This window comes from Falco naumanni, chromosome 9 (assembly GCF_017639655.2).
Source record: "Falco naumanni isolate bFalNau1 chromosome 9, bFalNau1.pat, whole genome shotgun sequence".
NCBI classification, from domain to species: domain Eukaryota; kingdom Metazoa; phylum Chordata; class Aves; order Falconiformes; family Falconidae; genus Falco; species Falco naumanni.
The window spans coordinates 9,141,531-9,165,629 of record NC_054062.1 but is presented as its reverse complement, the minus strand read 5'-3'; the positions used below and the strand labels follow the sequence as shown (position 1 = coordinate 9,165,629).

Below are 24,099 nucleotides of genomic sequence, written 5' to 3'. Positions count from 1 at the left end.
TGAATTAAATTGTCAGGATTATCACCATAATGCTCTGTTTATGAAGGGTAACGGCAATTTGTGCTGATGGCACTTGCTGCCTTTAGCTTCAAGCTGCCTTCCTGCATCTTCTCTGTAATTCATCAGCTCTCTTTTCTATCCTGTTGCCCCTTCTCACACCACGTGCTACTATGTGGGAAGAGGGGAGGACACGACTGCAAACAGGCCGGATCACCCACCCGTGCCAATGAAATACTCGTTTTCTTCCATCTGAAGATGGGGGTCAAGGGAGGCAACTTACACTCCTCTGGCAGGCCTCTGATCTGCAGGACAGCATGTTTTATGAAGAACATAAACCAAACAAACAAGAAAAAACAATCCCCAGAGCTGTTTGGCTCTACTGGTTTAAGTAGTGGAGAAAAAAAAAATTCACATAAACCTCCCTCTGCTCATTCAGCACAGTCTTCTACAGATTTCTGGGGAACATGGTAGCTCAACGACAGGTCTCCTTAGCAGATATAATTACCAGCGTGAGTGACACTGCTCCTTAAACTTCTTAAAACCCAACAAAATCGGACAAAAGCATTAACATTTAAAATAAAAGAGGAGGGAAATTTCCCTCTCCTTCCTCCAACACTTCCAAAATATTATAAAACAGAAAAATAGAACTTTCCACTTGGAGTTAAAAATTCACAATTATGTGGGATTTCACCTTTAAATGTCAGTGCTGTTTGTTACATGAAAAAAACCCCTGTCAGCTTAGCCCTCCATGTCTTGCTGGTGTCTGCTTAATAGATAGTTACCTGGGATGATGGATGGCTCTTTGTTAGACCACTAAATGGCTCACAGCCTAGAATAAGCCTGTATTTACTGCCGACATTTGTTTGTTTCAAGGATTGAAAACCAAATTCGACTCCAAGCAGCTCCACCCGACATAAACACAAGAAACAAAAAGGAACTAATTTGTGCATGAGTTTACAGGGCTCCATCAACACTAGTACAACACTAAAGGGACTTTACCCGGCTCACGCTCTGAACCGCCGGGAGAGAGCAGTGCGGGGAGCAAGGGGAGTCACATCTATCCAGCCGACTGCTGAGGAGGCTTGAGACCAGGTAGCACTCCTGAAGAGCAATGCTGAGCAGCAAGTTGCAGTTTTTCCTCCACAAAAGGACCACCGCAGAAGCACAAGCAGAGCTAGACTAGTATCTCCTCACGTGCTGGCCATCGGGTAGCTGACTGTACGGTGGGCTGGTCCTCACCCAGCCTGGCTTGCTCTCCTCACTGTCTACTCCCAAGCCCAAGCTAGAGCCGGTGTAAGCAAAGCTTTCTCAGCTAGCTTGGAAGCACACCCCACCTTTGGTCGGCAGAGTCCACCCCCCTTATTGCCTTGACCATATGGGGCACTCACCGCTTGCAAAAGCCTCTACTATTCCTGTCACAAGCCACTTACACAATACACCTTGGCCAATTACCTGCCAGATATGACCCACAGCTCCCCAGCTATTTCTCCGCCGGATCTCTCCTGAAGAGAAAGCACAATCTCTGACAATATGGTGCTATGCAGGCAGATGGCCAGTTAGCATCTGACAGGCTCATTTGACTTGTGATCTCCACATAGCCACGATTTGAACCCAGGGCCAGGGAGATAACAACAGAGCGCAAAGGATCTCCGACTATCATCTCTCTGCCCCTCACCACACACACTCACTCATGCACAATCTGTCAGGCTGATGATTTTTGCACACTTGCCTTCTCTCCTTTTGCTAGTCTGGGGCTGGTCCTGGATCACCAGAATTAATAAATTCTTATTAAAACCTGCACGAGACACAGTCCCGCTGAAAGTGCCATGGAAGGTTAATTAGCAAGGATGAGCTGAAACTTTTGTTCGCGTTTCTGACTCACTTAATCTTGTGAGAAGCCAGCAAGCTGACATATTCTGCCTCCGAAGGCGCCAGGACAAGCAGGCTGTTCCCGTGACAGCCAATGCGAGCCGTCCTCCCGATCCGGTGGATGTATTCCGCAGGTGAAGCCGGAGCGTTATACTTCAAAAAGGGAACATGAGAAGGGAAAGGAGGAATTAACAGAACACAGTGTGTTAATTATAAACGAGACACTCAGCCCGCTGATCTGAAACAAAAGGGATCTTAGCAAAACCCACATGCTGCACCTCCCTCGGAACTGGCCTGTTTATAAAGAGCCCATCGGGCTCATCCCTGTAACCATCACTCAGCCCCCTCAGCCACAGCAGTTTTTTGACATGTGAATGTGACACATTGGCCAACTTTCAGCTAATAGGACAGTTTCCCCATCTCAGTGTCTCTCTTTGCCTTTTACATTTTATTTCTATACAGGCACGTCAGGAACTTGTTTGCTTCCCTTAAAAAAAAATAAAAAAAATCTCACAAAGACCTCAAACCAAACAACCCCTCGGACTGCCCATGCAGAGCGGGAAGCTGCCTGGTCTGCATTTGGAGAAAAGCTATAAAATAAAAGATGATGGATTCAAATTAAGAATTGGGCTAAATTGCTTTGTTTTGATTAAAGCAAATCATAACTGGTTACTGGACAGAAGAAATCTGAGATGAGCGTGGAAGTGCTTTCAGCAGCATACGATACAAGTAGCAACTGTCTTCCCATGTACAACTATCAGCCACTATGAAAATGTTGCTTAAAGCCCCCCCCCCTCCCTGCATAGCAGCGGCTCTCATTTACTTCACTGGGAATCAAAACTGCCCAGCCATTTGCAAGATCTGATAAAGGGTGACATATTTCCCTCCCTTTAACCTCCCCCTATTCTTCCCCCCCTCCTCTCTTTCCTGGAAAAATGAACATGCACAGAGATACTGCTCAGAAATGAGCCCTCAGCAGTTTAACTGGAAAAAACCCAACCACCAAAGCCCACTCTAGTGTTTATACCTGTGCCCTCTGGCAAAGTTTCTACTGGCTAGAGGTGTGAGTAAGATGCTGTGAGCAATCTAATTGCTCCCTGCAGGTCCTTGCTCTTGGACACAGCTCTCAGGACAGCTGAGATTTCGCCTTCTGGACACACAGAAGTCTCCCAGGGCTTTAGGTAATTTGCACTGCGTTCTAACACTGGCAACTATATCTTTGGTTAAATTATATTAATATACAGATCTGGGAATTAAAGACTTCACTTCCCCAGCCTCCTCCAACTAGCTAGCTGCTACAAAATCTTTCTTTCTTAAAAACACGAAATTAAAATCAAATTTGTTACCTGAAGGGATGAGGTAGAAATTAAAAAGCTTTGCCGAGGCTCTGTGCCCTGTTCTTTTTACCCAGATGTCACTTGATACACGAGAATCTCTGGATCAGTTTTTCCTCAATTCAACTAACCTTTTCTTAATTATAAATTTTTTATAAAAATGAAATCTGCTTCATGCTCTCAGCTTCCTCTTTGAAATGACAGGCTGCTATTTTTAAGGTTCAATCCATCTCCCTTAGTTTCTTTTTTTTTTTTTTTTTTCCAAAGACAGTATTTCTGTCAACAGCAATGCAGCAGCATTGGGTTGTTTTCTTTCCCCCCCCCTCCCCTTTTTTTTCCCAGGGAAAATCTGAACTGTGCAGTTCTACTGAAAGCTGAATACTTACAGCTACCCAGCACTCCAGCCCCAACCCAGCAAAGCTTCACCTGAAACAGTCAGGTCACTGCACAGGCACTGTTGGGCTACTCAGTGTTTAACATAAGGATCGAACTTAAACTCCTCATGGAACTGCCTCCCCAGCAAGCTCAGGAAAACAGAAACACAGAACTGCAAGAGAGATGGCCAGTACTTCACAAGATTTGGCTTCCTGTGGGGGGAAACAGAGGGCGTTTCCTTCCAGCCAGCAGAATATTATTACACAGCTGATAACACTGGAATTATTGAAGAGGAAAACAGACTGTCAAAACCAAAGATAGCATAGCAACACCTCGAGTCCCAGTCCTGCAGTCAGGAACATGTGGGTCTCCCACACCTGTAGGCATCAGCACAAAGACCAGCAAACTGCAGAAAGAAGATCTGGACTGGAGAGGAATTTCATCTGAGCAAGACTGCACTTAATACATACGTACACACATACGCAGCAAACCTACCTGCACAATCCATGTAACTTGAGGCAGGTCCAGTCCACGTGCTGCAACATCCTTTAAAAATAACAAGGAAATTACTTCAGTAAAAGTGCTTTGAAGATATCTGCAAAGTAAGAACTCTTTCCGGGATGGCAACTATGCCAGGACACAACTAGCTATGCAAGTAGGAATTTTATGTGCCTCATTTGGGGAGAGATGGACTGAAGGTCAGAAATAATGCTGGGGGTTTTAAACGCAAGGAATATTGTTAACACACTAAGACAATAAAAAATTATCCACTACTGTGGCCCAAAGCCTGGAGGGTATAAACACACCTATTTCAGGTGAGCAGTGCTGAATTACAGCAGCCTGCTACAGTCCCTTTGCATTATACCTGAGAGAATCAACTGTTTTAAAGGTAGCGATACCCTTGGTCCTTCAGTTGGTTTCATTCATGGAAACGGAGCTGCTGGTTGGCACCTACTACCCAAAGAGTGAGAGGCAGAATCAATTCTGCAAAAGGCAGCACTATTTCTGAGCACACCTTTCTCCACAGCAAGCCTAAGAACTAAAACCAGGCTGCTTAGGATGAAAAGGAAAACGTCCATAAAGCGAATGGCCAAGGATCCTAGGCCTTGAGCAGCATGTCCAAAGACGCACCAACCTCTATCTGCAAATAATTAGTTGTTTCCTAGCCGATGGTCTGAATTTGACGAGCAGATGACTTGCAGTTCACTTGACCCTACACTAAAGGCCAACAAACAGTTTAGCAGAATCTGCAGGAAGCTGGAGTACAGCTCGAGGACAGGGGACTTGAGCTATCCCTCAGATTTTCACCAGTCTGGCTTTGATTTGGAGAAACAAAACTCAGCCCCAAAGAAGAGTCTGAAGCCACTGTCAGGAGCGTCATTTGATGTGCCAGCTGGTGAGAAAATCCACTGACTTGGAGGAAGGCTTGAATGAGCCCCCTAAGTTATCCACAGCCAGTATAGCTCAAAAAACACACCCTTTCAAAGAAAAAAGGGAGTTTAAATACTGTTCAAAACAGAGAGAGCATGCAAACATGTTTCAATCTCCCTTCTTGATTTTCTGTTCATTAGTAATGTCCTCACATACTCCTTCGATTTTACATTCACCACGCGCAATGGCAGAGCAGGTGTGCAGATTTAACTCTGTTAGGAAATGTTTTGGAACACATGTATCTTTTAGCTAGTTGCAAAATAGAATATATTAAGAACGTAAGCAGGAGCTTAATGTACTAAAAATGTGTCAGCCACCCACTGAAGTGTTTTCATGCAACTCCCACACACGTTAGAAGACTAGGAAGCTGATGTTTTGGCAGCAAAGGCCTTCCCATAAGCACTAGCCAGGTTGCTTTGTGGCTCCAACTGCAGTAAAAGAGGAGACACTTTCCACAGCGCCCACTCTGAAATAATACACACTTTTGCTCCAACACGCTCATTAAGAAATGACTTGTTCCCAGAGTCAGGATGAACAGATGTACAAAAAGCCATTTAAAGGCAGTTGGAGCAAATAAATCAAGAGAAGTCGTGGAACGTGTACAGCAGTTACCAGGATAACAAGATTATAAACTCTACAGCATGATCAGACAGGAGTGCTGACGTCTGATTCCGATCTGGCTGGCTGTTAAGCACTTCCACTCTGACAAGTCTTTGGTCTTCGCCTATACTGTGCTCTCTCTCACACCCAGTAGTCTAGGAAAGGCTGTTTGAGGAGAGAGCTCTAACCTTGGGACAGGGTCAGTTTAGCCAAAATAAACAGATAACCAAGGCACCCCTGTGGTCAGGAGCAGCACCTCCAACACGAGGAGGAAAAGTAGATGGCAGGGGTAGGAGCTGTTCCTCTCATCCATCAAAATTCTTTCCTTACTCTTCTAAGATACCTTTTCTCCACACCACTGGCTGGGAAACTACTGCTGCAGACCGTGTTCTCATATGCATTTGCCAACGCAAGCAGGAAAGCTGAAAAGGTTAACCGAAAGCCTAATGAATAGCCAGAGACTACAATTTCGGAGGCAGCTCTCCCCCATCATCAGCCTTGTATTCACTGTTGCTTTCACAATGCCACCAACTCCACTCAGCTGTTACAGACACATATCAGCAGCTATTCCCCCGGGGTTTAACTTGGCTTGCTTTCAGAAGTGTCTGGGGATTTACTGGTAATTGGAGTGTTTTGCAAACTCTCAAAGATTCCTCAGTATCAGTCCACCTGCGTCTCCTGTAGCTCCATTTCCTCAAAGACCCTAGTAGACAGCAGCAAGGTAGAATTAGGATAAAAAGTTTGAGTTGATTTGCTTTCCTCTGCTGGCAAAGCCCATGAGCTTCTGCCTTCTCAGATCTTTAGAAAAATACTTGTGGGTCACCTTACCAGGAAAGAGAATACAGCTCAAGCAACAATTATCCAGTTTTATTAGCACTGCATTTATTCTACACACAAAAGCACTAACCTGCTGGCAGTGCTCTTCCAACAAGCCCGATAGATTTCCAATGCACCACTCCCTCTTCTTTTCCACTGCCCCAGACGGCATTCCCCTTTCCATGCATGACCTCACACCACCATTCCTTAATAACAGGGAAATCAAGAATATGACACCTCAGCAGGTCACCGCTGATTCCTTTCAATGGGCAATGGAAGGGAGAATTAAGTGACCATCTCACAGGAGCAAGAAATATCCTACACCAGCGCAATTCAAAAAACCCAGATGCCAAGCAAACATGATAATCCGAAGCCTTGACCATGTTCCTGCCTGGATCCCAACGGCAAGCCACAGAATGGCACAGCATCAAGGTACAATCCGCCTGAGGAGCACCAGAAATGCTGAAATTTCTGCTTCTAACCATTCACGTTACCAGTCTGTGCTCGTGGTGGTGGGGTACGGGGCCGGGGGTGCAAGGGCAAAACGGCCCCACCACGAGCCAGGCATGTCAGTGCAGAAGATCAGAACCAACGCAGCCACAAAAGTTTTGCAAGGGCCTTGGTTTGCGCAGTCCCTCTCACACAATCTAATTAGGGCAAAGGAAATTACTAAAGTTGCTTTTGAAAGACACTCAATGGTGAGGTCTTGAAGGCCCTGAGCTTGACAATTGGCTGCCTACATGAGGCCTAGAAGTACAGATGGAAGGCAGCTTGCTCAGGTGCCAGGCTGTCAGTTGGATTAAAATGACTCATTTATTTACCAAAGAACCTCACAAAGTGCTTTAGCTAACAGGCAGAGAGGGCCTAACGGCTCTCCAAGCTGGGGAAGAAGCTCTCGCGCCTTCCCGGCCTGCCAAAAGTCATTACTGCCGAGTGTGGAAAGCCATCAGCAGGGTAGAGACCCCCGTCGGCAGGGTGACAGATTGGGCTGCGTAATCAGAGGAGGAAGGGGAGAGCACAGAAGCTGTCAGAGGCGAAAGCTCTTGGCTAGGGCCGCCAGAAAACTGGCAAGATGAGTTAGCGTGACTGAGTAAACAGCAAACAATCTCCAAATGATCTTTCCTCTCTCCCTGGAAGAGATGAACTTGTTTAAAAGGCACATCCCAAAGGAAGCCGCAAAGAACTTCAGTGAAGGAGAGAGAAATAAATCTGGATGAGACCCTCTGAGATACATGGCCCTTCTTTATTTTCTTGTCTGCCAGCTTATATTGTCTGGCAAAAAATATTTTATGGAATATATTAATATACATATGACATAAAGCAAATTAATAAAAGGAACAGCAGGTCCCATTGCTTACTAGAGCGGAAAGATGGGTGGAGAACATGGCATAAGGGACAAGGGAAGGACGGCAACATTATTTGTGTTGCTCTTCTGTGAGCCAGATTTCAAAATTTTGTGGGCACAGAACGTGATTTTGCAGTGAAAAGAACTGAACCATCTTTCTGCAAAACATTTTTGCTGATATGAAGAAAAGTGGCAGAAAAAGCAATGCCCTCAGAGGCAGGAGGTGGTCACAGTGCCTGGCTGCCCTTTGGACATCTGCGTTGGGGAGGCACCTGTAATGTGGGACTAGTGCAAAGTGTATCTCTATATTAAGGTGTCCATATGGTCCCCATTACTGTGGTAACAGGCCACCTCCTGGTTTCAATGCATTTGTCCTCCCAACATCTCTGTAAGATAGAACAGTGCTACTATCCCCATTTTACAGATGGGGAGCTGAAGCACAGAGAGCATTTTGGACTCAGACACGCAACTTACTGTGCTTAACGTGCTAACCATGTGCCAGCTGAGCCATAGTAACTGTAACCATCAGGATTTGCATCCCTGCCTTGCAGTAAATGCAAAGTAGCTTAGACCAAAACGAAGGAGAGTTATGATAAACGCGTTACCTTACACTACCCTCTTCATGGCAATCTAGGTTAATTCACATTACCTCCCATTTACCACAGGTCAGGAGCAAGCACACAACTATTGCTGCTCAGCTGACATGTAGCTACTTGCCTTGTCACCACAATTCCACGTCCACTTGCATGCAGTCTGTAGCATGGCAGGAAATAAAACCACATCTCCAGCGTCTCAAGAGAGGGATTCCATCCACAGGGATTTCTTTATCCAACCTACTCTTCTTCCTACCTTGTCAACAGCTGTATGTTTCCTGACAGACTTTTCCTGCCACAGGCTGCACTTCCCCTTCGAACAGTCTCACCCAGGAACCAATATCCCAGTGATTACAATGATTCTGTTTTCTCTTTCTTTAAAATTGAGCACTCGCTGTCTTTCCAAACTCATTAAACTGAAATTTCAGTAAGACGACATGTCCCTGAAATTTCTCAGTTGCAGACAGCATGTGCATGAAGGATAACAAAGTTTAGCTATTTATTGTTTAGAATTTACCACTTTCTCTCTTCAAAACACTTAATCTACACCTCTGATTTACGCTTTGCTATCCTCCTCAGTTGAGACCCTGAAGTATCACCTCTGTATACAGAGAAACCAAGTTACAGTTACACCAAGTTACAGTTATACTTATGCATTGCAAAGATGCATTTTGACCTTGATCAAATCATTGAAAGGTGTACACACAAGCAGGACCAAGACTAGCAGGTAACAAAGTAAAATTTCACAAGTGATGCAATATATAATTTAGCAACATTAAATCAAATGTTCCTATATATACATGGCAGTCCTAGTTTGAACTGCAGGCATAAAAATAAGACAAAATTCAGCCCCCACTCTGAAAAAAATTGCAACCAGTTTCCTTTAAGAATAAGGTGCTGCAAGAACAGGAGTCATTTCAGAGCTGGAGAGGGTTTCTCAGCTCTAATTACTCCCGATCGCTGTAATTTACAAGTTTGCGGTGGGTAGAAATCGCCAAGATTCACACATTTTCAGATCAACAGCTGCCACTATTAGAGAGCAAATCGTGCAGCCTTCTGCACCACTGCAGCAGGCTAGCTGTGGCACCGACAGGTCAGAAACGAGAAGCGGAAGGTGCCACCACAACACAAGGGCGCCAGCAAACTTCAGTAGAGGACAAGAATTTCTCCCTCAGCACCCTTGAAGGAAGCTTGAAGGGCAAAGCATGGAGAGCAGCAGAGCATGTGTATTTCTAATGACACCACTCTCTGGTTAGGCTTCCCTTCCATCCCTGCAGGTTTTTGTTTTTAACCTTGGGGTAGTCATTAAGATGGGAAATATCACATTACATCCAATTTACCTGGCAGTTATGGGGCATACTACAAATTAGGATTGCGTTCTACTGACTGCATGTAGAGGGCAAGGTTCCAGCTTCAAATGAACATATTTTTCCAGACCTAAGACCATCCAAAATACTTAAGAGGCCTCTTGTACAAGACATATACTTTTTCTGTGTATGGTACCTTGCAGCAAAAGATCATATAAGAGTTTGCAAAGAGGGCACCCAACCTTATTTAACATGTGAGATGCAGGAAAAGGAGATGACTTTCCTCAAGGTCAGACAGCGAGCTGGAATCAGAGCTCAGTGCCAAATCCTCTGTTCCACCATTAGGTATCAGACAGGCCCATTAGTGTGGAGCTGCAAAGGGACTCTAAGTTACTTACAGTGCAAAGCAAGATGCCGGTCTTGGATTTTAGGAACTCCTGGAAGACCTCTGTTCTTTCCTAGAGGATTAAAACAGAAAATGAAAAAGAGTGATTGTACACTGTATAACCAAACCTAAAGCAAATCAGCTGAGGTAACAAACAACTACGTCTTGTTCACATTAGCATGTACAGCTTCAAAAGCAAAGGAATTGACTTCATGAGTTCCAGTCAGACTTTTCCTGCAAATGGAAAAAATAAAATAAAAAAAAAAATCTATAGCACACAGGTGTGGTCCCAGGTAGGAAGGCACAGCGTCTGGGGCAAGCCTGAATGCATTTGATCAAATCAAAGCAGCCAACACCTCCACAGTTTGCACAGAAGCGTGGCGTGTGGATGTCAAAAAGCAGTAACTGTTTTTACATGGAGAAGGATCCACAAAAGATGAGGCAGCAGCAACAGAAGCACTGGCACACTTGATGGGCAGCACAGGCTTTTGTGAATGCAAGAAAAAGCTGGACATCTTAACTGCTGTCTGTCCAGTCACACGATGGGCAGGATAAGCCCATTTTGTTGACACAGCGATATAATCACATCACAAGAGATCAGCCTCATCATGTGCCCAATGGGGCATGCAGACAGTCACTGGACTGACTGTGGAATTATTAAGTATCAGGGATGCTCAGCTGCACGGTGGCCAAGGTGAACTGTTGTGGGATAATTCTTCAAAGTAACGGGGCAGGAGAGATGAGGCCTTGGTCAGAAACCCCTGCCCAAGGGAGCAGGACCCCTGGACCCTGCAGACAGCTGCCACAGAGCTCCCAGAGCACCCTCCCACGGTCTTCCCACAAGAAAAGGCCTCGTACTGGTGAGGGCCACCAGTGGGGCTGCTGACACTAGGATGGAGGGTGTTTCTTCCCACGAGTGTCTGGGGCAGGTGCTCTCAAGCCTTGTCTTCATCACTGGCCTGCCCCAGCAGAATTCCTTCAGCCCCCACTTCTAACACAAGCTCAGGCTCCCAGGCAGGGTTGTCCAAAGCCCCCAGATCCCAAATTACCCCGTCAGCAGTCTTTGAGCTGTTGAGCTCCAGAACTGCAGGAACCCACCAGTACGGCTCCTCACTTACCTTCAAAAGCCTCGTGGGCTTTCAGTTCCAAAAACCTTCCTAAGCAAACTCACTAGTTTAACTAACTACTCTGGGTGTGGTTTTTTTTCTTGATAAAAGTAACAGAAATTGATTCTCCAACCCACATCATATCAGGACAATATCTGCTACCACAAAAGGCAACCTCTGAGCACTAGCAACCAAAGGCCTCTGTAGCATTCCACCATTCCTTGCCAGTACCCCTTATTTACCCACATTCCCTCTCCTTAGCTGTGGGGAAACACTGCGCACGCATACTCGCTTCACCCGATTCCCTTTACTCTTTTCCTTGCCAGAGCTCAGGCTGTCTCTAGCCTCAGAAACACCATACCCATTTCCTTCCTGTCCCTTTTGCGTCCTCCTTCCAAAATATCCTTGTTTCCACATTTCAAGCCTCCCTCCTCAGAGTTGTAGCTCACAGTTAAGTGAATGTCCCGTTATGTTGATGATATAGAAGAAACGTTACACACTTGATTCTCAGCTAAAGGTACTGTTCTAGGAAAGAAGGGAAAAACTTAGGCCTTGCCGACACACTGAACCCTCTGCTGACAAAAATTAAAGAAGAGAGCACGCTGTATCTTGTTGACAATGACAGCAGCCGTGCTCAGCAGTACCATATGGGATCCACAATTTAGCTCCATTAATGCTCTTAATTTGAAGACATCAAGCACTAATTACACACTGGGTACTAAAAAGGCAAAACCCTTCCCCTGGTGCCAGCTACTTAGTGGTGTTCTGTTGGCTTAACAGCTGGTCAGGGTAGAGTTGGGCCAGACCAGGCCTGCTCACTTGCTCAGGCAGGCAGGTTGAGGAAAGGCCAGACTGCAGGGACAGCAAAGCACATGTTTCTGGTCTCTGCAGGATGGGAATGAGCGAGAAAAACAATGGCTCTTCACCTCTTGCTTCATCAGAAGAGCTCTATTCATTTGCCATCTCTGCTGTGCAGCTCAGAGTACAGCGGTAACTCTCTCCATCGCAGAACAAGGGCAGGATCAGGGGCTGAACTTTCGAGGGAGGTCTCTGAGCTATTCAGAGAAATGCTGCAGTGACAGTTCATTCGATACTCTTCTTCTGGCCTCTCAATCCTCTGTAGCAAGCTCCAATCTCATCATCCAGGCCTATCTGGCTAAAACCCAGCCCTATTTTTGTGTAATCGCTGTATATATTGCTATTTATTCCATCCCAGGGAAAAGAGCAGTCTGTCAACACACTGTTCTTCAAAATCAAAGCCAAACTGCTCCATCCTCACCTAATGGGGGCAACTTATTGGGTAGTAATGTTTTGGGGCTCGGATGAGGTTTTCCTTTGGCATTAAAAGCTTGTCTTGGCTGCGTGAGAGAGAACGATGGACACATAAATGGTTGAGTGCACCCACTGGGAATACAGAGCGGCTGCCTCAGCCTGCTGAAATAACACCTCTTGCCTCTTCAGCTGTGTTTTTCAGATACAGCTACCGAGGTACTTTCCAGAAGTGGGACAATATTCTTATTCTCATTAGCAGATGGAAGAGTGAGGCCCCTAGAGGTGAAATGACTCTCTGTCCTCTCTTCTGCCCTCCTCCCCAAAATAACCACATAATATATCACAGGGAATAACAAAACTGTGTATTCTGACATCTTGAGAATGCTTACTTCCTGTTCCATGTTGCCATGCAGTCGTAGAAACTGTAAGTGCGCAGAGGAGACAGATGAACGTTCAGATTGCTCCAACTCTAGCCCTCCTGAAAGGACCTTTAGAAGGAGCTCATGGTAGAATTCCACTTGTTCACAGCTGGAGAAAAAGATGATCATCTTGTGGTGTTTTTCAAACTGCAAGAAAAAAAAAGTGCACATGATCACCTCCACGGGCCTCACCCAATTCCCTGATCATCATAACATCTAGGTGGCTTCCACTTCTGGAGATATGATTATCCAGGAAGGGATTACGGAGTCGGTTACTAAATGCTGAGCCTACAAAAGAAGTAGGAGTACACACTGCACAGGTATCTCACTGCCAGCATGAAAGACACAATAGTACCTCAGCTCTCTTGCGGCTGTATACCAGATGCACTTCAAAGCCCTAGATCTAATCCATACTATCCTTGGCAGAGTAACAGATAAAGGAGTTGGAAAGAGCGAAGGGCTACTTAGTAATATAAATGCAAGCAGAGACTCACCTTGCACTTCTCAAGGATAAAAGCTGCTAATGTGACAAGCCTCAGTTTGCTGGGAACCATCATGACATACTGCTTGAGCTTCTCTGGAACAGCAAAGTTTTCCTGCTCCATGCAGTTTGATGAACTACTGGCTTGTCTTTCTATTTGTGATGCTGGTTGGAATGCCTTCTGGATTTCATCTGCTATGGAAATGCTGATGGGATCATTCAAACTGATATCGGCCAGCCGTGTCACTCCTAAAGTACAGAAGATGAAAAACACATGAGGTCCGGTGTGGGGTGCTGCTGGGGAGCGTGATGAAATATTCACATAAAAAAACCCATAACACAACTCCAGTGAAAAGCCTCAGACAGACAGAACACCTCCACAAACTTCAGGCTTGTCAGGACTTAGCCAGCCTTAGTTGCTGTGGACTCCACCAAAAGCATGACAAGACACTACTTCAGCCAGCTGTGGTATTTTACATTGCATAAACGTCTTGACCAGATGAAAACCAGAACTGCAAAACGCTGTCTGTGTGTGGGGAAAACACCCCAGATCTTCTACCAAGAGTGCAGGGCTCATGAGACCTGGCTCAATTCTTGCCTTAGCAACTGACTTCTTGTCTGATACTGAGCAAGTCACAGCTGTCTTGTCCTGTCGTTAGCTTTTTGCTTTAATTCTGTATTTGTAAAGCAAACAAACAAATCAGTGCTTCCCAGGTTCATGACGACTTTGCTCTGGAATTTGAGAGACACATGTAAGGACCATGTAAGTATATACCCCGACAGAAACTGCAGTAACAAAGGACAAGTGTCATAAGCCCAAAGAAATCAATAGGCATTATTCTATTTCTGCAGAAGGCTTCAGACTGAGCTGTACTATAATCAGACTCAACCAACTATTTTGCAGTTGCCTGTGCATTATTCAGCTAAAAAAAGACACTATCTGTCTATAACCTACCTTCTGTGAGGGTGGCTGAGAGCAGGACATTCTGACGTGTGTCTCTCCCAGCATTTAAAGCATTGAGTATCACAGCTACATCCTTCTCAAAGCCCAGGTCCAGGATCCTACAAAACCAGCAGAGGTGATGAAAGATGCTGCAGGAAGGAATGACGAGGAAATCTTAACACAGAGCCAATTAGGAACAGGGAAAGGGCTAGCACCGATCAGATCTTTGGTCCATCTAGCTTCATGTTTCATCTTCAACTTTTGCCAGGGTCAGATGTGTCAGAAAACACTGAGAGAATCTCTGAAATGAATAACTGTATAATAAGCTGTCCAAAGCAAACATTTCTTCCTAATTCCAGGCATCTGGTGCTTGGCTGAGGCCACCAAGCATAAATGGTTTGAGACTGCATGTGTGCTCTCTCTTATTTTGTTACAAATATTTAGTGAATTATGTTGCAGAGGGTATCATAATTATCTTCCATATCTGAACATTTGGAAGTTTACCTGTCTGCTTCATCAATAATCAGCCACTGAGTGCGTCGGAAATGAATACATTCTGTGGACTTGATGTGATCAACCAGGCGACCAGGAGTTGAAATGAGGATATTTATCCCTTTACGTAATCTATTTAGATTAAAACAAAAAAACACACAAAAAAGTGAAAAAAAAAAAAACAAAACCAAAAAAGAAAAGAAAACAAAACATACAGGTTAGCAGTAACTCTGGAATAGAACCCAGAGATAGGAACTGGAAACTACAGAAACAAATAGTCATGTCCATGGTAAAATTAGCAGAGGCAGTACTTTCTCACTGATTAAAACTGAAATTTCTTGCACAGCTAAATTTTATCCTTGATCATCACTGACACTCAGAGGCATACTCAGTGATAAGGATGGGTGGAAAAAATATCAATAATTAAAAATAATAAATAAATCTACACACCGAAACTAGGTTTTCTTTTCTAATTGAGTACTTTTTTTAGTCAAGAGTAAACTTCTTGTGTATGTCTGCATATAGAGAAACGAAAAATCCATTTTGGATTACCAGCTTACAATTCAATTCTTGAAAAGGGAAAAGAAAGAGATTTTTAACACCAGGAAATCTCTTTTCCAGAAAGCAATTTCCCCCATAACAAATACTGTAGACTGCACTCGGCAGTAAGCAAATACAGGTGTTTGTCAGAAAAGGCAAAAAAAAAATACTGACACAAGAGATCATCTTCTCAGAAGGCTCATCAACATTTTAGAAATAGATCCAACTGGGGGAAGTGAATACTTCCCGCTGACCCAGTCACTGTGTCTGGGTAAGATCCAGGGGGATCACAGCTTGATCCCAACTCACAATCCTCTCTCCCAGTAAGAAAAACACTCTAAAGAAGAGTAACAGATAAAAACGCTATAGAGCAGAAGAACCCAAAACACAATTTAGGAAGTTGGCTTCCTACCTGGCTTTTTCAGATTTTCTCTTTTCTCCCCCCATTAGCACTCCAGGCACAATCCAGGCAAATGGCTACAGAAAGGAAAACAAAGACCAAAATAGATTCTTCCTAATAAAAAGAGAGCGCCTAATCCAAAAATAATGTTTCCTGGCAAAAAGAGAAAAGAGCGGAGCTGACAGCAGCGTGCATCTGATTTGATCTCTCAGATACAGTCTACATGCACTCTCTCACCCACAGCTACATATCAATGGCACCTTTAGTTCTAGCCAAGTAACTTGCTTCCCACATCGTCTACAAGACACAATGCAATCATTTTTGCACCACTTCCAATCACCGAGTAGTATTTCTTTTCCTTCTCCCCATGTAGCCTAAATGTTCAAAGACAAGCTACAATGCTATTTCTTTATCTTGCCTTTAAGCAGCATCTTCCTGTGGCCAAGGAAAATTTAAGAAAAACACAGGACCTATGAAGTTTATATATATGTACACAGACCTACGTGCAGGCAGTCACCATGTCTGTGAACATTAAATGTCAGCCTCATTGATATTGGCAGGAGCTTATGCCGCTTACTTCAATGAGGTCCGATCCTTCATTGAATCCAATATTGCTCAATATTTACAGGGGAGATAATCAAAGCATGGTAGTGCCACTGCCTCACTCAAGAGGAAACACAGGACAGAAGCAGAGCACAGCTTGTGGGGATTGCACAAATGTGTGACTGGTAAATAGGCTTAAGTTTCCATGGGTCACTGCTTGCCAGAAAAGCTCCAACAACATAGTTTCTACAAAAAGACTTTCTTTTTAAGGTTGAAAATAAGGAATATGCCTAAGCAAGATCCAGGCAATATAACCTAAAAGTTGGCATTGGAGTAATTGTGTCAGGAGCAGCTCAACTTGCCTTTTTCTCTCTCCGTAATTACACAATCACATTACACCCTCCAGCTGTCCAGCCCTTCCAAGGTCCAGTCCGACCACGATCTAAATCTCCTATTTTGGGTCACTATGACAGTTTACACTAGACTTGACGGTTACTACACATTATATGTAACAAAGAAAAATTAAAGGGGGTCAAGTCCAGACTTCATCCTTTGAAGCCTACTTGTAATAACTTCTAATTACTATGGAAGACAACTGAAGCACTTGAAACCTCAGCATGACACAACAAAATCTTACTGGGCAATTGCAGCACTTAAAAGACTTGGAAAGTGCCTTATTATTTCAAGGAAAAAAACAGAAAAGGGAGTGGGAATATGGATCACAAACAATTCAGATACCTTCTAGCCCCATGGTAAGATGCTCTGCTTCAATTAAAAGGAAAGCACCATCATTTAATGATTTTCAAAGCCTTCGAGTTTTCCAGCCATTCCATTGCCAAAGCGGTTCACTAAGTTCTACTCTCCATCTGAAACCCATCTGTCTAGCATTAGCTTCAGTAAAAGGGTACTTGTCATGTGAGAGTTTCCATTCATAACTCAGACTGAAACAACTGCAGGTACTTCTAAACACAAAATGCTGTGAAAATCAACTACGTGTGTTTATGAAAACATGCAACTAGGGTGCCATAATTAATCATTTAATTGTTCACGTAATAGTTTAAAACATGCCACAGGGAAATCACACACTTAAAGGCCAACAGATTTATCTTTAAGGACCACACATCTTGCCAGATGCTGGATTTCTTTAAACATCCAGTTGAATTCACAGGAATTGAAGTCGCTTAGCATCTTACAGCAAGAGGCTCAAAGAATAAGAAGAACACAAAGCACCGAATTCTTACCTTAAGTAGTTTCTGCATTATATCAAAACTTTGGAGTGCAAGCTATGGAAATCAACAAAAGAAAGTGAGCTCTGAAATAGTCCCTGGACTATAAAGATGGACTACAAGCCCCTTTGGCTCAAAAATCTGTAAGCTAATCCAGTTACGTATATCATCAGAGTTCTAAATATGTCCTTAATTTTTCTTCTAGAAGCTGCTTATTATTTTATTCTCTTGCATAATCCTTCTTTTATTACATTTGGACCTGTTCAAAAACCTCTCTATTGGTTCAGCTCCACAAGCCAGCTCTCAGGACAACAGAGACTTCTGCTGGCTTCTGTGAATGCCCCAGGGAGAAAACAAGCTAAAGGCACAGAAGATTTAGCTCTGCTGGAAAAGTAAAAAGGAAAATGGCGTAATTTCTGGAAGAAAACCACTATGAAAAGGGAATGCAGTTCAGAGGTTAGTTATCTTCTGGCAGTCAGGGCAGACCACATTATTCCCTCACTTGACCCGCAGAGCGACCATACCACTGGACCTTCCCACCTCTTGGTTTCCCAGTCAGAGCAGAAGTGGTACACACCACGCTTCCAAACCTAAATGCCCAGTCAGTGGGAAGCATTTAGCTGCTGGGTTTCATGTGTTGCTGACAGCCATTTCTGCTGTGGCAAGACTGAGAAGGCCAATGGGGCCACCCCAACTCACTCACAGGAGTCTGTGAGCAGGCCTTAGTTATGGGAGTAAAGTGTTTTAAATGCTCAGACTACACGTGCTATATACTACTACTTGCCAAGCTCTCAAGAAAGGTCGTTGCTTTCAATACAAAGTAAAAGTAATACCAACTGTAATTACAAATTATCTTCGTAAGTAGTCTCAATGGAAGCCCTTTAAACATGCTCACAAGCATGTTTCCTACGTGCTTAGTATTCATACAGCATCCTAGAGAGGCAGTAAGTTTGCTGCTGTAAAAATGTTAATAGCTTCAGAGCTTTCTCCTTTCACGGAACCAAGCTGAGATATTGCACTGCAGGTTGCATAAAATATTGTGCCCCAAACTAGATACCTGCAATCAATTCTCCCCATGGAAGTTATTATCATTTGACATACGAAAAAAACCACCCAACCCAGTTGATAAATCTCCTCTGAAATCACCTTTGCAATTGCAAATAATACAAATCAAATAGAAGAGTTCAGCGGAGAAACCAGCTCTTGGAAGCCTCATCTTCAGCATTCACTTATGAATTTGAAAAAAGGCCTTTAAAAATGAAACGGTTGTATAAACCTACACATTTACAAAGCTATTTCATTGGTTTTACTTACTTCTCTGTGTGAGCTAGGCAAGCTTCTCCCTCCCATGCACTGAGCTAGGGTTTCTCCAGTCTTCACAATTATTTCCAACTGCATGAGGAAAATTTAAGACATTCCTTCCTCCTTACTTTGGTATGGTGCTGAACAAGAACAACAACTCGCCTCCAGAGAGCAAATGCTTTTTCTGTGAGGGCAGGATCTCAGCAAAAGGACAGTCCCTGTTTCCCTGTTTCCTAAGACAGTCCCTGGTGGACCTACACCTACACACTAAAGATCAGTGTTCAAACACACAGATTCAGACAGAATCAAAAGGAAAAAGGTCACCTACCTCTCTTGTTGGGACTAATATGAGTGCGTAAGGCCCATCACTGCGCTGCAAACAAAGAAGACGAGGTCCACTAAGAAGAACGTAGCAGTGATAATCAGAGCACTTTCCACATCTAACTGCTATTAGCCAACAAAGCGAATTCTGAATTTAGTACAAGTATGTACACAGTTTGGGGTATTCACCCCATAGCTTTTAAAAAAATCAACAGTCTTTCAAGTACCAATAGCACACTGCCTTCTCTTTCCTGCTTGGAAACCTGCTCAGAGTCATACCCAACGTTTTATTCCATATGCGTATTGTTTCACTCTTGTATTTCCAAGATGCAGAAATATTCTCATGTTTGATACACAGCAACAATCTGGAGGTAGTAGCTGCAGAAAGTAACAACCCAGGACAGGCTGGAAACATTTCAACCCATAAGGAAAGTCAGGATGATCTCTTTCCATAAAATGCACAAGAGATGACAGAACTGCAGCTGCATTTTCTGGTCAACCAGATAATGCAAATTGGGAGCAACCATCAAATCTCACTCCATGTCAAAGATTAGAAACTTATTACTCCTAAAGACATGGCAGTAACCTTTGTTTTCAGTTCTCCCAGACCATTGCCTCTTTTGGCACTCCACCTTCTCCAAACTTGACAATTTAGCCTATTTACAATTCAGCCTACTGCATGAAGTAATGGGGAATGTGTAATCTGCTCTTCTGTCACCTGTATCTCAAGGTACAGGAGAATCACATAAGCCACATGCACAAATAAAAGGGGAAGAGAGCCTGCTTGATCTTTGTATCAAGAAGAGACACTGATGACTACAAGATTAAAGCTGTATTTTATTTTTATTAATCTTAATATCAAAGGCAAATATATTTAATTCTGTTGCACCTACCTTTATTTTGGATTCCATTCCTTGCAAAGACTGCACAAGTGGAATCCCATAGGCAAGAGTTTTACCTTTTTAAAAGGGAGAAAATGAGAAGATTCTCCATCAAAAAAAACCCCCGTGGCAGTTATGGCACTCCAGCAAATTAAAGAACCATTCATTCCACCATTCCTAAACAGAGGTCAAAGTCTGGAAAAGTTTTAATTAAGCAGAAAGTGTCCAGAACTGAAGACTGACGGGCAATTCAGCGAAGGGTTAAATTAAACAAAAGACAGGTGGTGATATCCCACTAAGATCTATCTAAATAAATATCCCCACCCACCCAAGAAAACCAGACATCCAGACATAGTTTGCTGTAGAGCAAGGATGTCAGTTTGTGTGGTAAGAGCTTGTGCTGCTGAGCTCTGCTGGCCTCCTGGCTCTGCAGCCCCAGCACGAGCTTGGAATAGGCCCCCACACAACGGCTGACAGCTGCACATCAATGTTCAGTCCCCCCGCTGCGCTACTACTGAAGCTTGCACAGCAGTCCCACGCCAGGCACCCCAGCCCATCATTTTTATGAGCTGTACTGGGAATGTGAGGTTTTGATTCTGTATTTGGGATCCAGGTTAATACGCCCTAGGGAAGGAGACTGGCATTTAAATACTGACCTGAACCAGTCTGAGATCTCACTAGAGCATCTTTGCCTTGCAGGAGCACAGGAATTGTTTGCTTCTGAACACTGCATAACAAACGGAACGGGTTAGGAAATACAAATGCAACACAGGACAGAATCCTAAAGTTTGAACATACAGTGACTGTTTCAAAGCTGTTTACCCCAAATTCCATGCATTCGTCTCTGCTGTGAAGCTAGATCAGAGGAGGTGATTTCTAAGGAAAGCCACTAGATAGGCATCAGATGTGATAAACTGAAAAAATTTTATGTTTTATGATTGAAGTCTCAAATTAGAACACAGGACGCCAAGGTTCCGTCTTCAGCTGTGACAACTGACTTTGCTGTGTAACTTACAAGTTACTTCTCATCCCAGATTTTGAAAGCAACCGGCCCTGTGGCAAATGCAACAGCTTAACAGGTACCGTGGTCTTCACAAACCAATTACATATAATGAAACAATCACAGATCATTGGCTTTAAGGGGCAGCAAAGTGCATGGGTTTTATGTCAATTTGCTTACCTGGTCATGCTACTTATCTTTAGGACTGTGTTTATTGTGGAGATCTAGAGAGATAATAAAGAGCAGTAAATAGGTTTCATTGTCAAACTGTTCCTTTTGTTCCTTCTTGTAGTGCAAGACGGAGCAAACACCAGAAGACTGATGCTTGTTCTCTGCATTACTGGTTCAGAACAACAGGATATAAAAGTTCCCATGTCCTCAAAATACTTCTTAGTTAATTAGAATTACACCATTGTGGTACATCACAAAATATCAGACTTGTTCAAATACTACACTCCTGAATAGTTTTCTCTGGTTCTTTGGTATTACAGCTGCAAACAGTGAAGGGTGCTGAGACAGCGCGTTTAGGGATGGGTCAGGCCACCAGCCAGCGCACTGAGCTAAGAGACTGCAGTAAAATCAGGCAAAGCACTGGCAAGCCTGTCCAAGCCATCATGAATAAAGGTGCATCTCTCAGCTCTCTAACCTGCTCCCCACCCAAAAATGCATGTTTCAAAGCGCACAGCCTTCCAGCCACTCACCAGATGCGGATGGAGGTCCAACTGGCTAAAAGAATCCTTACTGAAAACATTTTCTTGCACTTGCCGCACTGCTTTTCTGAGTTAGGGGAAACAAACCACACCAAAACAAAGCACACTGTGAGTTTAAAATTATACAACAGTATTCTATGTAAACAGCAATGAAACTAGGTGTACCCAGCAACTGCTTTGCCCAAGCAAGGGCAAGAATTCAAGACACTGAATTGGAAGGCATTGAAAGGGTTTTTTTTTCCTCCCATTTGTCTAAATTACCTGTGAACTTCTGGGATCTCAGGGTTGTTTTTGAACAGGCTGGACGTCTTAACGGAAGGTTTGCTTTTCTGGCTTTTATTTTGATTGTCAGTCAACTGCTTCTTAGGAAGAGATTTCTGTGAGGAACTTCCCTTCTCCCTGATGTCAGCTTCTACAGGACATTTCTGGAAGGTGCTTACTGATGGCTTACATTTCCGTTTCAAAGGTGGGTTTCCATGCGGTGACTGGAGCTTTCTTTTCAGAGCGGTAGACTGCTTTAACATTAACAAACCAGACAGCAAGAATTAATTAACAACTGAGAATTAACAACATGATATCACGTTGAGCACAAACATCAGCCCACAGATAGAGCCCTTATTTTTGGAATCCCCTACCCCATGACTGAAGAAACAAAGTTTGAATTTTTGCAGCTATGTAGTTGCTGCTCTTAACAGATTCACCACTGCGCCTGAGACCTCTGAACTACAAAGGGAAATCTGAAGTCACATCTAGTGCTCATCTCTAAAGGCTTTCATCTAGCTTCTCCAGTAACTGAGCAGAACATACTTCAAAAATCTATCTCAAAAGCTCTGCAAATCTCCTGATTACATTAAAGCCATCCCCGTAGGCTTCTTTCTTCTGTGGGCTGGAGGGGTGGCCCGTACTTCACTCCAATTTAGGCTTCTGCCAACTTGAAGCATTTCTGAGCTCTTTATTTCGTCTTCTGCAGCAATCAGTTTACTTTACTGATATCCCAATTATCTTAAGCTAAACTTTTGCTCTTCTCATATCCCTCCAGGGATAGTGAAAAAGAAAACTAACTTTCTTTGGTCCCCAAAGCTCTTCAGTGTCCCCCAGCCTTTCTTCAATGAAATTGTTTTTCCAGACCCAACTGCAAAACTCCTAAAACATGTGAAATGCCAGCACAACCCTGCCCCGTTTTTGTCCTCTCTCTCTTCTGCGCTCCTACTTGCACACTCTGATTTTCTGTGCCCTCCCGAGAACCACACCGCTTCCAAGCTCTGTAGCTTTTTTCACTTGTTTCTGTGCATTTCTGGAAATCAATTCACTATTGGAAAAATGACAGTGGTCATTTTGAAACCAGGTCATAATATAACCAGGGTAAATCCTGGCAAACGCTTACCTCTCACATACTTTTGCACAATATTTTATGAACTATTTACAAATCAAGAATAACCAAAACAACCCTGAATCCCTGCAACAATAATTTTATAACTACAAATGTCTAGTTAACTTATTCTTGTTCTCCTTTCCTCAAACGTGGGAAAGTAAAGCTGTCGTCCCTGGGATTCACAGCATCCCTCTGAGTAGCAGCTCTCCCCCACACGACCCCCCCCCCCCCCCCCCCATTTCCAGCCTCCCCTAGAGGCAGCCCCCTCCCTCGGAAGGCACAAGGGGGGCGCAGGGCCCCCCTCAGCACACAGAAGCGCAGCCCAGCCCAGCCCAGCTCGCCCCTCACAGCCGCCACCGCGGGGGCGCAGGCCCCTACGCAGGTACCGGGCCCATCTCGGGGGGAGCCGAACCAAAGTCTCCATTTAATAACTTTTCGCAGGTTGGCTCCCCCCGCCCCGCTGAGCACGTACCCCCCGGGCCAGCCCCCGGCCCGTGCCCCCCCCAGGCGCCAGCCCCGGCCCGTCTCACCCCCCCCGCCCCAGGCCCCGGTCCGTGCCTCCCCGGTCCGTGCCTCCCCGCCCCAAGCCCCGGCCCGTGTCCCCCCCAGGCCCAGAGCCGCGGTCCCGGCCCGCAGCGGCTCCCCGGCTCCCGGCAGAGCGCCGGCCGTGAGGGCTGGGCTGGGCTGACCCGGCCCGGCCCGCACCTACCCGGCTGGCGGCAGCGGGCCCGCGTCCCCGCGGCGCCGAGCGCAGGTTGAGCAGCAGCGGCCCGGCCGCCGCCATGGCCCCCCCGCCGCCTCCCGCAGGGCCCCGGGGCCGCCCCTCGGGCCGGGCCCAGCCCGTGAGGGCGGAAGGGAGGCGGAGGGGCCCCCTCGCACGAGCACGGCTGTTGGCCCGGGCCCCCCGCTGCAGGGACCCGGCGAGGGGGGCCCCGACCCTTCCAGCCGCGGCGCCGGGCCCGCGGGGCGGCGCAGGCAGCGGCGGGGCAGCCCCGCCGGGGCGGCCGGGGGCTTCGGCGCGGCGGCGGCGCATGCG

The 24,099-nt window shown here is 45.0% G+C and overlaps 1 protein-coding gene across 5 annotated transcripts in view; it reads right to left on the bottom strand.

The window, feature by feature from the left end:
- DDX31 (DEAD-box helicase 31) overlaps positions 1–24,037 on the bottom strand; it is a 50,636-nt gene extending 26,599 nt beyond the window's left edge. For 2 of the 5 annotated variants that reach the window (XM_040605666.1, XM_040605667.1), the window contains exons 1-17: positions 23,773–24,037; positions 21,953–22,206; positions 21,683–21,758; positions 21,162–21,205; positions 20,638–20,708; positions 19,994–20,058; positions 19,108–19,152; positions 18,792–18,869; positions 17,493–17,534; positions 15,721–15,785; positions 14,781–14,900; positions 14,289–14,395; positions 13,347–13,582; positions 12,823–12,999; positions 10,069–10,128; positions 4,074–4,124; positions 1,883–2,022 (exon numbers count right to left, since the gene is read on the bottom strand). In XM_040605666.1, coding sequence (XP_040461600.1) covers positions 1,883–2,022; positions 4,074–4,124; positions 10,069–10,128; positions 12,823–12,999; positions 13,347–13,582; positions 14,289–14,395; positions 14,781–14,900; positions 15,721–15,785; positions 17,493–17,534; positions 18,792–18,869; positions 19,108–19,152; positions 19,994–20,058; positions 20,638–20,708; positions 21,162–21,205; positions 21,683–21,758; positions 21,953–22,206; positions 23,773–23,847 — 1,706 coding nt within the window. In that variant the 5' untranslated portion in view covers positions 23,848–24,037. The remainder of the gene's footprint in view (positions 1–1,882; positions 2,023–4,073; positions 4,125–10,068; positions 10,129–12,822; positions 13,000–13,346; positions 13,583–14,288; positions 14,396–14,780; positions 14,901–15,720; positions 15,786–17,492; positions 17,535–18,791; positions 18,870–19,107; positions 19,153–19,993; positions 20,059–20,637; positions 20,709–21,161; positions 21,206–21,682; positions 21,759–21,952; positions 22,207–23,772) is intronic. The other 3 variants (XR_005829571.1, XM_040605664.1, XM_040605665.1) reach the window with 3 other exon arrangements.
- Between the last annotated feature and the right edge of the window lie 62 nt (positions 24,038–24,099).